Consider the following 16456-nt stretch of genomic DNA (forward strand, 5'->3'; position numbering starts at 1 on the left):
ATAGGGGGAGGAGGAGGGGTTTCCTCAAAGTCTCTCGGGCATCTTAGGACAGACTGGACCTGCTGGCCCGCCCCCGGGGGGCCGAGCGGCGAGCGGAGGTAGAAGGTGCGGCTACCCTGCACCTGCCCGTGGTTCTGGGCAGCAGGCCGGGTGCTCACCAGCTCCCTGACGCCCAGGAGACCCACCCTGGGGGCCGCAGCTCTGTCCATGGTGTTCACTGAGCTCTTGGAGCAGGCAGGGGGGCATGGGGCTCTTCCAGGCCCTCCAGATCCTCACCTTCTTCCTCTTCTTGGTCTGAGTGCCCTTCCAGTTAGTCGTGGAGAACTTTTCAGCCGCCGTCCCAGGCCACCCCTGCTGGGCTCACCTGCTGGACAATGGCTCCGGGGCCCCCGCCAACCTCAGCCCCAAGGCCCTCCTGCCCGTCTCCATTCCACCGGGCCCCAACCGTGGGCCCCACCAGTGTCTCTGCTTCTGCCACCCACAGTGGCAGCTCCTGGACCCCAACGCCACGGCCACCAACTGGAGCGAGGCCGACACGGAGCCGTGTGTGGACAGCTGGGCCTACGACCACAGCACCTTCACCTCCACCATCGTGACTGAGGCGAGGGTCCCCCCACCACCACGCCCACCATTTCTTCCCCCTTCCCAGCCTCCCAACGACTGAGAGGTTTAGAACGCCTCCATCAGCGCTGTTAAATGATGTGAGCTCCCTCGACATTAATTGCTGATGGCTTGGGATGGCCAGGATTCCCATGTGGGGCTAGGGTTACAGGTAGCTTCGGGGAGCTTACATTCTGCAGGAGAATCCAGAACCAGTCAGCCTTCAAGCCAGGAATAACAGTGGAGTCCACACCTTGTGCCCTTAAAGCGGCAGCCACCGCTCTGATGCTTTCCCTGTCGTCACTATTTCACAGCAATCTCTTGAGGTGGGTCTTATGATTGACCCCGTTTAATAAGTGACAAAACAAAAGCCCACAGAGGTTAAGTAACTTGCCCCAGGACACACAGCTGAAGTGCACTCTAATTCAACCCAGGGATCCAGGTGCCGGAACATCTCCCTCACTTTCTGTCCTGCCTTGAGGCTCAAGGCCCCTGCGCCACCAGTGAGCACAAGGGAGAAGGCAGCTTCCGCAAGTAGGGAAAGGAGAGCAGGCAGGGAAGAGGCGACATTTCAGATGACACTTGGATTATAAGCAAAGGAATCAGTCACACGCAGGCTGGGGCAGAGCCGGGTCAGGACAGAGGTGGGAGCGTGTCTGGGTGTTGAGAGAGCAGTACTTGGCACAGAGGGTAAGGGGTCGGGAGATGGACGGGCCCATGTGGAAGGAGCCTGGCTTTTCCTGAAGTGCAAAGAAAAGTCCCCGGAGGCTTTGGAACAAGGCAGCACTGTGATCTGATCTGCATTTTCAAGAGATGACTTTGCAGGGTGGAGAATGCCCTGCAATGTGTGTGTGTGTTTGGGGGTGGGGGCAGCGCTCCACCTGCAGTGGTTCAGACAGCAGAGGTGGAAACAGAGGCAGAGCCGTGGGCAAGGCAGGCAGGCCTTGGTGAAGGGAAGGGCAGACTTTGGGGGGGGGGGGGCGGGGCGGGCGATGTTCAGGCAATGGCTGCTTGGTCCCCAGCAGATGGCAGGAAAAATTCACAGTGACATGTGCTCATCTTCACCATCCTGTAAGAGAGGCAGCCATACAGCCCCGTTCCTGGAGGAGACGGGCTCAGCCAGGTGCAGGAACACAGCTGGGGTCACCAGCTGGTCAGTCATCAGCTGACTCGAAATTTGAGCCTTGTGGTTTAACCACCACCCACCACTGTCCACTAGGAGGGGCCTGTCCCACCGTTAGACCCAGAACCATGTCCCATGTGTCCTGTCCTGCTGATCATAAGTGGGGCAGGGGTTGGGGGTGAGGCCCACTGCCCACATACCCCTTCCCCCATGGTTGTCTGGATTTAAGATTCTGGGGACCCCACTGGGGGAGGCCAGATCCCCTCTGGGGGTTCTGGACCTTCCTCTGCCACCCTGACGCCACTATTCCACACCCCCTGAGCCAGGCTGACACACCCTCCTCTTCTTCCAGTGGGACTTGGTGTGTGACCACCAAGGCCTGAAGCCCCTAGGCCAGTCCATCTACATGGCTGGGGCCATGGTGGGATGCATCGTCTGTGGCTTCCTCTCCCACCGGTGAGTATCTCCTCTCCTCCCCTCCAGCTCCTTCGAAACAGAATGAGCGTTGTGAGGACAGAGGTAAGGAATGTGCAGTGGACGTTTGTGCTTCTTAGGAGAAAGTCTCCCCCATCTGGAGTCTGAGCCCCAAGTTCCCAGGGGGCTGAGAACCCACTGTCTGAACCTTGATGCTGGGCTGAGCTGAGAAATCACACTGAACATTCACTCTCCTCATCAGCGTTTGCACCAAACTTTACTGAGCACCTACTGTGTGCACAGTCCCTGCCCTCGGGGAGCTGATGGCTTTCTGGAGAGAGACAGAACCCTCTTTCTTTTGACCAGGGCTTCCCTGGTGGCTCAGCGGTAAAGAATCCACCTGCCAAGGCAGAAGACACAGGTTTGATCCCTGGGTCAGGAAGATCCCTTGGAGGAGGAAATGGCAACCTGCTCCAGTACTCTTGCCTGTAAGATCCCATGGACAGAAGAGCCTGGCGGGCTACAGTCCATGGGGTCGCAAAAGAGTTGGACATGACTGAGTGACTCAACAACAACAACGTGAAGTGTAATGAAAGAGATCCAGCCCCCTCGCCCCTCCCTGAGTGCCCCCTCCCCTCTCCTCCACGCCTCTCCTGAGGTGGAGCGCCCAGGACCCTCTCTGGGAACCTTGCTCAGTCTGTGCTCAGGTCCTGCCCCAGGCGCCGCTGTCCAGTGCTGAAAACGCCCACGTTGCACCCCCTCAGCTTGCAAACCCAACTGCCGGCCTGGAGTCTCCACTTGGATGCATCTCACAGTTACCACAGCCCCTGCTGCACCCCTGAACCCCCACCCTCACCCAGCCCAAGCCCTGCCCACCAGACTCCATCCTGGAGGATAGCCTCCCTAGGAGCCAGCCCCATGTTCCCTCCCTCAGCCTCCACGCTCACAGGGCTCCTTCTCCAAAGCACAGCTCCCAGCCCAGGGCCCTGCCTTGCATGCCACCCCCTTGCCCAAACCACCACCCTCTCTGGCCTGGGCTGGCCACAGCCTCCTCTGGGGTCTCCTTCCTCCACTGGGCCTTCCGTTCTGCCGCAGCACTCAGAGTGACTCGGCAAAGGCTAGTGTGTGGATCTTATCACTGCCCAGCCTGAGGTCCCCTGGGCCCCCATGCCGAGGACAGTCCCCACCCACCCCGCCACCCCTGCTCAGCACTTGGCTTCTACCTGGTGGCCTCGCCAGCCCCTCCTGGAGCAGCCCTGCTCCCACCCAGCCCTCACCTCGCCTAGAGGTTTCCACTCATGGCCCCTTTGTGCCCAGCATGCAGGTCACTCTGCTCCAGGCCGCTCCTTGCAGAGGCCTTCCCAGCTTCGGGCCCACAGGTCCCACGGCCCTGGCAGCTGTCCGCTCACAGCTCCTGGCTCTCTGCCGGTGCCCGGCTCTCGTTAGCTCACTGATTCTGTATGTCCCCACGAGACCATAGCTCCAAGGAGGCAGGGGCCTTGGGGTCACATCCTTGGTGCCCAGCACACAGCTTACTGCCCATAATATGCCGAAGGCACAAATGGCGCCCCCGCTATGCCCGGTAGCTCGGGCTCTGGGGCGTCCTGAGCCCCAGCTTCTTAGAAGATGGGTGTGTTATTTCTCTATGCCTCGGTTTCCTCCTGTCAGTGGGCACCCTGCCACCTGCCCAGGGGACTGCGATGATGAAGTGAGTTAGTCACATGCAGAGCCCGGGCTGGGCCGACACAGTGGCGGCTCTTTGTGGGCCTTATATTACCTTATCCTGAGCGCGGCGGGGAGCCTGAGCACCAGAGCAGGAGGTCCTCCAGTTTGCACTCTCAGAGGACTGGGCACCCGGCAGCCACCGTTCCTTCCCCAGGGGCCGCCCACACCGGAAGCCACATCGCAATCCATCTGCGGCCGCCTGGTGAGCCTGGGGTCAGCGCCAGGCTTCAGCCTCCTGGTCTCAGCCCGAGATCTGGGGCGCGTGTTCCTGCTTCTGGGCGCTGCCCAGACAGGCGAGGCCGAGGTTGGCCCGCGTCTCTCCAGTCTGACCACACGTGTGTGCATGCTCAGCTGCTTCGGTCGTGTCCCACACTTTGTGACCCCGTGGACCGTAGCCCCCCAGGCTCCTCTGTCCATGGGATTCTCCAGGCAAGAATCCTGGAGTGGGTTGCCATTCCCTCCTCCAAGGGATCTTCCCAACCCAGGGATCGAACCTGCTTCTGCCTTGGCAGGCGGATTCTTTACCGCTGAGCCACCAGGAAAGGCCCCTGCCTGACACAGACTTCAGCTCAATGCCTGCGTGGTTCAGGCTGGACTGACCTCGGGGCGGCAGCGGCACCATGAGCATGTGGGCTCCAGTGTGTCGCCAGGCTCGCCCAAGGCCACAGGCCCCGAGCCGCCTGCGATGCTGCCCCTTGTTCAGCATCTCATCATGAATGCCTACATTTTACAGACAGAGAGATCGTGGCCCGCAGACACCCAGCCAGGTGCCCAAGGTCACCTGGGAAGGGCAGAGCTGGGCTCAGACCCAGGCATCCAATGCCAGTCTATTCTGGACCACGAGGCTACACTGCCCCACGAGAGCAAGACTTCTGCCATTTTTACGACAAACACACCCTGAACGTGGTCCCTGGAGATCTGAGGAGGTGCTGCCTGCCTGCGCCTGGGGGAGGCTCCAGCAGGATCCCCTTTGGCCTTCTGGCGGCAAGCCCTTGCCTCTGTTCCCAAGTCCCCAGGCCTCTCTCCAGGTGCCCACCATGCTTGTCTCCCCAAAACAGGTTTGGGCGGAAGCCAGTTCTGAGCTAGTGCTGCCTGCGGGTGGCCGCGACCAGCATCAGCACCGTCGCTGCCCCCAGTTTCCCTGTCTACTGTGGCCTCCGGTTTCTGAGCGCTCTTGGGTTGTCTGGCATCCTCCTGACCTCCGCGATATTCAGTGAGTCTCTTGATCGCCGGCCCCAGCCACGGTGTGGGGATGGGGTGCGGTGGGGAAGAGGGGGCCTGAGGGCCCACCGCACGGGGCCCTCACCTGCGTGTCTGCACCGCCCTTCAGTGGTGGAGTGGACCATGACCAGCACGGGGGCTGTCACCATGGCGATCCTGGGGTCCACCTACAGCATCGGCCAGATGGCCGTGGGTGGCCTGGCCTTCACCCTGCAGGACTGGTGAACCCTCCAGCTGGCCGTGTCGGTGCCTTTCTTTGTCATCTTCCCGATATCCTGGTCAGTACAGTGTGGGGCCTTTTCCCTTGGGGAGAAACGGGAGGGGAATCCAAGAGGGTGCCCCTCACCCCTGCCTTTCTGGCTGGCCATGGCTCCCAAGATGCTGAGACCCTGGAAGAGAGTGATGTGGTCAGACCCCATTGGGAGAGACATTGTGGAGGCTCAGAGTTTTGGGGTAGGCATTTCAGCCAGGGGTCCGAGGTTCCCTCCAGCCCAGCCCACTGGCCCAAGGCTGAGGGCTCCATCCTTTACTCACACTGACATCAGCTCCCCACACCCACCAGCCTCACTGCTTCACAGCACCTGCCCACTTGCAGACATCCAAGTCAGGCATTGGATATGGAAAGTTATTATCATTACTATTTCTGATGCTTCGAAAATCTCTGAGGTCTGAAAATACCTGCTTGGGTGGGGACTGGAGGAAGAGACACAGGGGAATAATCACAAATTCCTGTCCTCATAAGTTCTCTTGTGCCCATGGGCCAGAGCCGAGCTGATCTGCTGTGGGCAGGTAGAGGAGGATAAGGACACATTCACTCATTCTCAAATGTTTATTGTGCTCCTTCTCTGTGCTAGACTTGGCTTTAGGCACTGGGGATCCGTCGGAAAATAAAATAGACCAGAAGTCACTGACAATGTGGAGATTTATTGTATCAACAGGACCAGGAAGAAAGGAAGAAGACTGTTCCATAGTTACACTGATTAAGCCACCCTGATCACACTGACTGGGTGTGTCCCAGGCGCTCTTTGCAACATCAGATGTCCATCAACACTGCTTTTTTTAATGTGTCATTTAAACCATTTGTTTGCTTTTCTTTGTGGGGAAGGATATTAGTTCCCGGACCGAAGATTGAACCTGCAACCCCTGCAGTGGAAAAGCAGAGTCTTAACCACTGGGCCACAATGGAGGTCCATCAACACGTCCTCTAATGAGGAAGGAAGACGTTATTACTGCTACTTGCAGATGAGGGGCTGAGGCCCTCAGAGGTTCCGTGGCTTGCCCAAAGCCACACCACTGTTTTGTGCCAGAGGCAGGATTTGTATCCCCGGGTGGGCTGGCTCTTCTAACCATGACATACTGCCTCCAGAAATTCTTCTTAGCTTCCCCGTGAACCCAGCTGAGCCCCTGTGGGCCGGGAGAACTCTGGACCCTTTCACCAGGGAGATACTTCTCCCTGTCCATCTGCCCCTGAGGCTGGAAAGAAGCTGACTACTTTTATAAAACCACTTGGTTCTGGATGGGTATGTTTTAAATGTGTGTGTGTGTGTTTAATTCAGCATGATACAAGCTTTCTGTCTTAGAAATGGCCCTAGAATCACCCCATGACCAGTCACCTGGGCACTGACTGAATGTGGGGCTTGGGCAGGCATGCTCCTGGCAGCAGGGAAGCCAGATGGGGTGGCAGGGAGTGGCGGCTGGTGGAGAGGGTGGCCAGGCTTTGGGACTCATCCTTATTCTGCGACCATCAGGGACTTCCCAGCTTGGTGTTAGCAGGACAGAGGGAGAAGCAGCTGCCTTCTCCCCACCCCTGCTGTAGCCAGAGGGCCTGCTGCCCACCACCCCCTCCCCACCCGACCTGGGCACCTGGCCACCAGTCTGAGCAAAGAAAGCAAAGACCCAGTCAGCACCTGCTTCTTTAACAGGTGGCTGCCAGAATCCGCCCGATGGCTGATTATCATAGGCAAACCAGATCAAACACTTCAGGAACTCAAAAAGATGGCCAAGATAAATGGCCACAAGGAAGCCCAAAAGACACTGACCGTAGAGGTAACATGCTGTTATTGTGACCCAGAGTGTGAGGTATGACCCAGGAAAGGACATCTACTGATGTTTTATCTAAATTATCACTAGCATCACCCCTATCCACTCCAGCACCACCCCCATCAACAGACTCATAACGTCAAAACACCATCATCAACATCACTATCACCTTCACAATCTCTCGCATCACTGGCATCATCATTACCATTATCACCGTAATTATCACCATCAAACCTACCAGCACTGTCCCCACCACGATCCCCATCACCATCACCATCCACACCACCGTCACCATCCCCACCATCACCATCCACACCACCATCACCACCACCATCACCATCACCACCACCATCACCATCCCCACCACCACCACCACCACCATCACCACCATCACCACCACCACCACCACCACCATCACCATCACAACCATCATCACCATCACCATCATCACCATCACCACCATCATCACCATCCCCACCATCACCATCCACACCACCATCACCACCACCATCACCATCACCACCACCATCACCATCCCCACCACCACCACCACCACCACCACCATCACCACCACCATCACCATCCCCACCACCACCACCATCACCACCACCACCACCACCACCATCACCATCACAACCATCATCACCATCACCACCATCATCACCATCACCACCACCATCACCATGACCACCACCACCACCATCACTATCCCCACCATCCCCACCACCATCACCACCACCATCCCCACCATCACCACCATCCCCACCACCACCACCACCACCACCACCATCACCATCACCACCAACACAATCACCATCACCATCACTATCCCCACCACCATCACCATCACCACCACCACCACCATCACTATCCCCACCACCACCACCACCACCACCACCACCATCACCACCACCACCACCATCATCACCACCAACACAATCACCATCACCATCACTATCCCCACCACCATCACTATCCCCACCACCATCACCATCACCACCACCATCACTATCCCCACCATCACAATCACTATCATCACCACCATCACCATCCCCACCACCACCACCATCACCATCACCACCAACACAATCACCATCACCATCAGTATCCCCACCACCATCACCATCACCACCACCACCACCATCACTATCCCCACCAGCACCACCACCACCACCACCACCACCATCACCACCACCACCACCACCATCACCACCAACACAATCACCATCACCATCACTATCCCCACCACCATCACTATCCCCACCACCATCACCATCACCACCACCACCACCATCACTATCCCTACCATCACCACCACTATCACCACCACCATCACCATCCCCACCACCATCACCATCACCACCACCATCACTATCCCCACCACCATCACCACCACTATCACCACCACCATCACCATCCCCACCACCATCACCATCCCCACCACCATCACCATCATCACCACCACCACCACCACTATCCCCACCACCATCACCATCACTATCCCCACCACCATCACCATCACTATCCCCACCACCATCACTATCCCCACCACCATCACTATCCCCACCACTATCACCATCACCACCACCACCACCATCACTATCCTCACCACCATCACCATCACTATCCCCACCATCACCACCATCCCCACCACCATCACCACCACCATCACTATCCCCACCACCATCACCACCACTATCACCACCACCATCACCATCCCCACCACCACCACCATCACCATCCCCACCACCACCACCATCACCACCACTATCCCCACCACCATCCCCACCACCATCACCACCACCATCACTATCCCCACCACCATCACCACCACTATCACCACCACCATCACCATCCCCACCACCACCACCATCACCATCCCCACCACCATCACCACCACCACCACCATCAACATCACCATCAATATCCACACCACCAAGACAGTCACCGTCACCTTCATCACTAGCCCCAACTCCACCACAGCCACCATCAACAACACAGCCACAGTTAGCAACAAAACAACCATAACCAATAACAGCCACACACCCACATCACCACATCTATTATTCACTGCCTTAACCCACATATATTGCCCGCTTAGCTCATAAGGCTCTTCAACGTATTTGGCGAAATGGGATGTGCTTGTCTGAAAGTGGCTATTTCAAGGAAGTAGGTGTGGGAGGATGTGCGGACAGAGACAAGGGCACTCAGTTCCCTGAAGGCAGAAGGATCAGAAAAGACTTCCAGGAGGAGGTGAGCTAGAGCTGGCCAGGACTGAGCTAAGCAGGGGGCAGGCAGGGCCCAGGGTGCAGGTGTAGACTGGATGGGCACTTGGGATGCAGTAAGGAGCCAGTGTGACTGGGCAGCTGTGCCCTGGAGCCAGCCAAGGGGAATGAAGAGGGATGGGAGGGCCTCCTGGGGTAACTGCCAAGGGCTCCCTGCAGCAGGCAGCTTAGCAGCCAGAGACGGGACACAAGACGGCGCCTTGGCTCCGAGAGGGGAACTGGGTCTGCAGAAGAGAGCTCAGGCCGGGCCAAAGAGAAGCCTTTCTGCCCTCAGCCCCACCCCACCCCCAGGGCTCTCCATCTCCAGGGGCCAAAGCCAGGCTCTCCCCATCCCTCTGCCCACCTGGACACCATTTCTGGCATGGGAGTGAGGCAGGGCCATGGCCCCAGCGTTCACTGCCCCGTTGCCCCCGGAGGTACTGATGTCCAGCATGCAGGAGGATGTGGCCTCTGCAAAGTCCCGCCAGTCAGTGCTGGACCTGTTCGCCTGCCCATGCTCCGCTGGAGAACCTGCAAACTGCTGGTGGTGAAGTATGCCGCCCCGTGTACCCCTCCCGGTGATAGAGCTGGGGGGCAGTATTCAGGGGGAAAACAGCCCCTACAGCCTCATGGGGTCCATCCCTGGCTTGGACAGGCAGCTCCCCCAGGGGGCAGGAGCCTGACAGGTGGGGGAGACGGAGTACACACAGATGTGGTCAGGGGGCTGGCTTGTGCAGAAAGTCAGCCAGAGAGCAGGGCTGGGATATGGTCCTGGGTGGGGAGCCGGGTCAGACTGAAGCCCAGGGCAGGGGCAGAGCCACGATGTCCCCAGAGCCAAGGGACCAGCAGGAGCTGGAAAGTCAGCACCACCCACCCTGACAGCTGGACTCCTGGGGTGTGGAAGTGACCACGTTCCCGCCGCACACGGCCCCCTCTGAGCCATCCAGTGAGACTAGTTCATTTATATCCCACTTTAGAGATGGGAAAGAGGGGCCAGGAGAGGAAAGACACGTGCCCGAGATGACAGAGTGGGCATCTGAACCCCGGCTGAGCTCCCTACTAGACCCTGCCGCCCCACAGTGAGCGTGGACTCCCCACCCAAGAAGGCCCCGCCCCCAGGGCGGCCTTTGTTGTTAGCGCTGTTCAGTTGCTCAGCCGAGCCAGACTCTTTGTGACCCCATGGACTGCAGCACGCCAGGCCTCCCTGTCCTTCACCATCTCTCCGAGTTTGCTCAAACCCACGTCCATTAAGTCAATGATGCCATCCACCCAGCTCATCCTCTGTCGCCTCCTTCTCCTCCTGCCCTCAATCTTTCCCAGCATCAGGGTCTTTTCCACCTGGGACCAGGCAAAGGCTCCTTAAGACAAAGCTAGTTTAAGCGACTTCCTGAAGAGCGGATCAAAAAGTGAGGGTCAGGTTTGATTGGGACTCGATCTGGAAATAAAACTCAAAATTAGGAAAACATTGATTTTATGCTATATTTTAGCACATGTGAGTTATAATGGCAAATAAGTGCTGCATCTTAGAACAAAGAATGCATCAAATGCTTCCCCCTCTATTTTTGTGCTTTTCTTTTTCTGCAGATAAATTAGAAGGAGTGCCCGGGGGCCAGTGAGTGTCCAGGGCCGTTCTTTCAAAAACCATCAAGGCTTCCTCAGTCCTCCCAGGGGCTGCTCTGCACCCTTTGTTATTCAAATCACAGACTGTGAGGCGGCCACCCTCCTGGGTTTTCTTGGCTTTGACTGTTAACCCAGTTATTACTGGCTAAGACTCTAGGTGCTCGTGCCCGCAAGTCAGCCCAGCTTTTCTCCCAGTCACGTTCACAAACTTCAGGAAGCACCTGTTTCTGCAGGAACTGCAGCTTTTCTCTGCAGCTGTTAGCCTGGTGGCACCTGAATGAAGCCTCTTGGGGGCAGCAACCAGGCGCTGCTGAAGGGGAGGGCTGGGGACTGTCCAGGTGAAGTGGGGGGTGGGGTGGATTGGAAAAGTGGTCAAGAATCATTTACCTGCATGGCCACTTGTGGAGCCAGATTCAATCTCCAAGGGCCAGAAATTTGCTACTAGGGTGGCTCAGCGATAAAGAATCCGCCTGCCAATGCAGGAGATATGGGTTCCATTCCTGGGCTGGGAAGATCTCCCGGAGAAGGCAACCCATTGCAGGATTCTTGCCTGGAGAAGGCAACCCATTGCAGGATTCTTGCCTGGAGAATCCCACGGACAGAGGATCCTGGCGGAGAGGTGAACACAACTTAGCGGCTAAACAATAACGAAGTTCAGCTACTCAGGAGCCACCCTCCTGGGTAGGGGCAGGGGACACCCTCTGGGTGGCAGACTCTGAAATGGAGGTCTGGGAGCACGAAGTTCATGGCGAGAGCTCCAGGGGTCGCCTCCTGTGGAGGGGAGTGGGGGCAGTGGGGGCAGGAAGCAGCAGGGACAGGGGACAGGTGCTGTCACAGCCAGGCCCCAGCTTGGGGACCTGGGAGCTGGGGCGGCCCTTCCAAGTCGTCCCTCTGGCCGGCGTAGACCAGCCATGGGATGCTCTGCCCAGCTGGGGCATAGAACTCCCAAGGGTTCCAAAAATAAGACATTCTATCCTGAAGTGGACAGCCCAGCGTCTTCCACTGAGACCCCTTTCTGTTATTAACCCCATGTTTCGAGACAAAGAAACTGGCAGCTGGTGAGGGGGAGACAGAGACTTGCCCAGGTTCCCGGCCAGTAGAGCAGGTTTCCAGCCACAACCGGAAATAGGAAACAGAGCCGGAGGGCACTGTGTGTGTCAGCCGCTCAGTCGGGCCTGACTCTTTGCGACCCCACAGACGGTAGCCCACCAGGCTCCTCTGTCCATGGAATTCTCCAGGCCAGAATACCGGAGTGGGTTGCCATTCCCTTCTCCAGGGGTTCTTCCTGACCCAGGGATCAAACCCAGGTCTCCCACATCACAGGCAGATTCCTTACCATCTGAGCCACCAGGGAAATCCACTAGAACCTCATGGAGGGGCAGGTCAGCTTGACCCACTGCCCCGTCTGCCCAGAGAGGGTCATGTCTTCCTGATGTTTGGTTGGTGGACAGGAGGTTGAGAGGCGACGCCCAGCCTGCCATGGCCGACACCAAGGCCCACACTCGCACTGGATGGGCTCCTGTCCTCCCCACCCTTTCCTGGGGCAGCCTGACCAAGGGGAGACCATCCTGCAGGCTGCCCAGGGCCTGGGCCGACGGTTCCTTCTGGACCCCACGTGGGCAGACGCTCCCAGAGTGAGCCCTCCTCCCCGGGGCAGGGGCCTGACTCTGGACCCCCACCCAGGTATGCCCCCTCCTCCGCGGGACATAGACTCTGGACTACCCCCAGGGGTGCCCTCTCCTCCCCGGGGCAAGGGCCTGACTCTGGGCTACCCCCAGGGAGACCCACTCCTCCCTGGGGCAGGGACCTGACTCTGAACTACCCCTGGGGTGCCCACTCCTCCCCAGGGCAGGGACCTGACTCTGGACACCCCCCAGGGGTGCCCGCTCCTCCCAGGGGTGCCTGCTCCTCCCCAGGGCACCCGCTCCTCCCCAGGGCAGGGGCCTGACTCTGGATGCCCTCCAGGGGTGCCCGCTCCTCCCCGGGGCAGGGGCCTGACTCTGGATGCCCCCCAGGGGTGCCTGCTCCTCCCCGGGGCGCCCGCTCCTCCCCGGGGCAGGGGCCTGACTCTGGTTACCCCCCCACAGCTTCTTCCTCATCGTCTCATACTACGGGATAGTCCTCGACCTGCAGAACCTGGGGAGCGACATCTTCCCCCTCCAGGTCCTCTTCAGAGCCGTGGACTTCCTGGCCCGGGCCATCACCACCTTCCTGCTCAGGTTCTTCGGCCGCCGCACTACCCTGGCTGGCTCCCTGGGCGGGGCCGGCCTCGCCATCTTGGCCAACGCGCTGGTCCCGCAAGGTGCGGGCAGGGCAGCGGAGCTGGGAGCTGAGGGACTGAAGGGCTGCCGGCCTCCTCCCCACTCCCCCCAAGACCCTGAGTGCCTCCTCCTCCCCCCACCCATCCCCCTGTGACGCCGAGGTGCAGAGACGTGAAGCCCGGTGCCGAGATCCCGCAGCGGCGAGGGACAGAGCCAGGCCTGGACCAGACTTGAAGCCGGAGGCCGCGTCTGCAGAGGGGGAACGGGTCTGGGAGGCTGAGCGGGGCCCCAGGTGAGGAGGAGAAGCGCTGAGCGGTGTTTCCTCGTGTTCGAGAAGCCAGACACGCTTCACAGAGCGCTGGGGAGGCGGGAAGGGTGCCCGGCTCACTCTTTCCCCACAGACGCTTGGAGGCCCCAGAAACCCTCTTTGGGTCTCGATTTGCTGTTCAAGGTGGGTGACGGGGAGAGGCAGGGACAGGTGTCCTCCAGTGGCCGCCAAGCCAGGAAGGGGGGTTAGTGTGAGGACGGAGGCCCAGCTGTGAGCTCAAGCTCTGAGTGAGACCTGCGCCCCAAGGAAAGCTTCCGAGACGCGCCCTTGACAGTTTATAAGACTCTTCCTACAAGGACGACTTATGGAAAGTGACCTCACCTCGGCTTCCCGCTGAGGCTCCCCGCAGGAGCAGGGTCCCCACGGGCAGGCTTCTGGGTCGCCGAGTGGCCCGGGGGCGCTGCTGTGGGCCCGGGCCCGGCCTGACCCTCTCTTTCAAGGGAAGAGGCACCCTCAGGGCCCCAGGAGCCCTGTCGCGGCTCCCCCTCGAGTGCCACCCACCGAGGCTCACCCACCCCAGACCTGGCTGGGTTCTGGCCCTGCGCCCCGCCCCCCACCCACCCCCAACCGTGACATCTCAAGCCACATCTCCGGGCCGCCCCCGCCAGCCCAGGGCAGCCTGGCCCTGGGGCACACCGCCTGGGACCTACCTGCTCTCAGCTCAAGGAAGCCCTGTGGGAGAGCCCAGCCCCTCTGCTCCAGGCTCCCGGGGACCCTCCCAGCAGACCCCAGCTCACCCTTTGCTCTGCCTTAGACCTGCAGACCCTGCGTGTGGTCTTCGCTGTGCTGGGAAAGGGGTGTTTTGGCCTCAGCTTAACCTGCATCATGATTTACAAGCCAGAACTCTTCCCAACTTCACTGCGGTAGGCTGGGCTGCAGCTGTGGAAGGCACACCCTCGCGAGGGCCCGTGGGGAGGGCGGGGAGGGGCTTGGCGCCCAGGGACACACAGTGGAGAGCGAGAGGACCAGGCGCCGACATGGAGCCGAGCAGACACCCCGGAGTCCTCCCCCCGAAGGCCCCAGCTCAGCCAGGGCCTCTACACACAGCCCCTCCCCAGAGTCCAGACTCAGAGGCAGCCCCACGGGGGGCCCCGGGAGGCCTCCGGACTGGGAACCACTTTGAGCCGCAGAGCCCGCTGCTCAGGTGAAATCTTATAAGAGCCCGGGGGGTTGCCTCCCACTGTCCCTTTCTTGTCCCCAAGGAGCCCCAGGTGGTCAAGAGTTAGACAAGCCCCACACTGTACAGTTGGGTAAACCGAGGTTTAGGGTGGCCAAGGACTTACTCAGTTGAAGAGCAGGGGTGGACCTCAGCCCCCACAGGCCTGGCCCAGCCTTACTCACGGTGCGCTCGCTCACTCACTCGTTCACTTTATTTTTATATTGTTGATACTTTATGGAAAGCCTATAGCAACCACACTTATTGATATTGTTGATACTTTATGGGAAGCCTGAACTGGGAGCTCAGTGGTCTAGCAGGACCCCTGAGACAAGCCTCTAAAGTACCCAAGACCAGGAAGAATGGCCTAGGACCGAGAGAGTTCCTGTGAAGGACTCCAGATGTTCCCAGAAAGCAGAAACTCCCTCTGGATGGGAAAATCCAGGTGGGCTCCATGGAGGAGGTGGTGTTAGCAGAGACCTCGAGGAAGGTGACTCCTTCAGCCCAGCTTTCCCTCCCCTGGCATTCCCTGGCCCAGCCAAATTGCCCCTCCTCTAGGAAAGCCTCCCCCCGCCCCCACCAAAACAGCAGCTGTGACAAGGGTCCTGGCCCTCCCCTCCGCTCACAGGATAATCGCAGAAGGCTTCCTGCACTCAGCAGCTCAGCTGGGGTCTGTGATGGGCCCGCTGACCAGGATGACCAGCCAGGTCCTGCCCCTGCTGCCCCCGCTCTCCTATGGTGTCATCCCCAGCGCTGCTGGCCTCATGGTCCTCTTCCTCTCAGAGACCCGGGAACTTCCACTCCCTGACACCATCCAGGACCTGGAGAGGCAGTGAGTGACTCTCGGCCACACCGGGAGTCACGCAGCTGGGTGGGGCTTGGATGGGTGGCCGGTCCACCCCAGCCCGGGGACAGGAGAGGTCAAGGGGCGGGAGGCGTCCTGGGCAGAGAGGGGCAGGAACCAGGCCAGGTGGTCACGCGACTCCCGCAGCTCGAGCTTGTCCAGTTCCCCCATGTCACACTGAAGGCAGTGTGTTTCTGAAATCGCTTAATCTTGACAACAACCCTGCCAGGAAGATACTACTGCTCTCTCTGTTTACAAGAGGCTCAGAGAGGGGAAGTGATTTATTTGAGGCCTCACAGGTCGAAGGCGATTGTACCTTAGGCAGGAAAACGTAGTGGTCCAGAGCCTCTCCAGCCAGACTGCCCAAGACGGGATCCTGGCCACTCGGGCAAGCGCCATCCCTCTCTTATCAAACTGACACAGAAGAGAAAGAGCCTCAACTCTCCTTAAGGCTTCCTGAAAAGAAGCCCAGGTCCAGATAGACTATCAGGTAGCTGAGAATCGGAATGAAGGGACGTTCCTCAGCTTCCTTTTACAGCCAGAATGAGCTCTAGGTCTCCACTTCGTCCTGGTACAATTGGTGTTTAAAACAACCACCAAAACAGTGTACTCAGAGAGTTGTATTTGGGTTTAAGTGGATAATTCTATGAAAGTCCGCAGCTCATGCTCAGTAAGTGTGGCTGCTGAGTCTGGGGTGATTGGGTTCGTGGGAGCCCTCCTCACTGAACAAGATCCAAGATCATGATAGTAGTAATAAAACAGCAGGGGCTTAGTGGGCCCTTATTGTCTGAATACAGCACCTGATTTGATCCATGCAACAAGCCTGCGAGGTGCTGTTCTGTCCAACTTCACTATCAAGA

General features: G+C 58.9%; 1 protein-coding gene across 1 annotated transcript; it reads left to right on the plus strand.

The window, feature by feature from the left end:
* The first annotated feature begins 207 nt into the window (after positions 1–207).
* SLC22A11 (solute carrier family 22 member 11) lies at positions 208–15588 on the plus strand. Its single transcript, XM_052661694.1, is given in 11 exon segments — positions 208–237; positions 239–601; positions 2076–2179; positions 4921–5075; positions 5193–5361; positions 7006–7129; positions 9825–9891; positions 9894–9939; positions 13095–13309; positions 14351–14459; positions 15381–15588. Coding segments are annotated over 11 exon segments (1590 nt in total).
* Positions 15589–16456: the final 868 nt, after the last annotated feature.

The sequence above is a fragment of the Budorcas taxicolor genome, chromosome 25 (genome assembly GCF_023091745.1).
Source record: "Budorcas taxicolor isolate Tak-1 chromosome 25, Takin1.1, whole genome shotgun sequence".
Taxonomy (NCBI): domain Eukaryota; kingdom Metazoa; phylum Chordata; class Mammalia; order Artiodactyla; family Bovidae; genus Budorcas; species Budorcas taxicolor.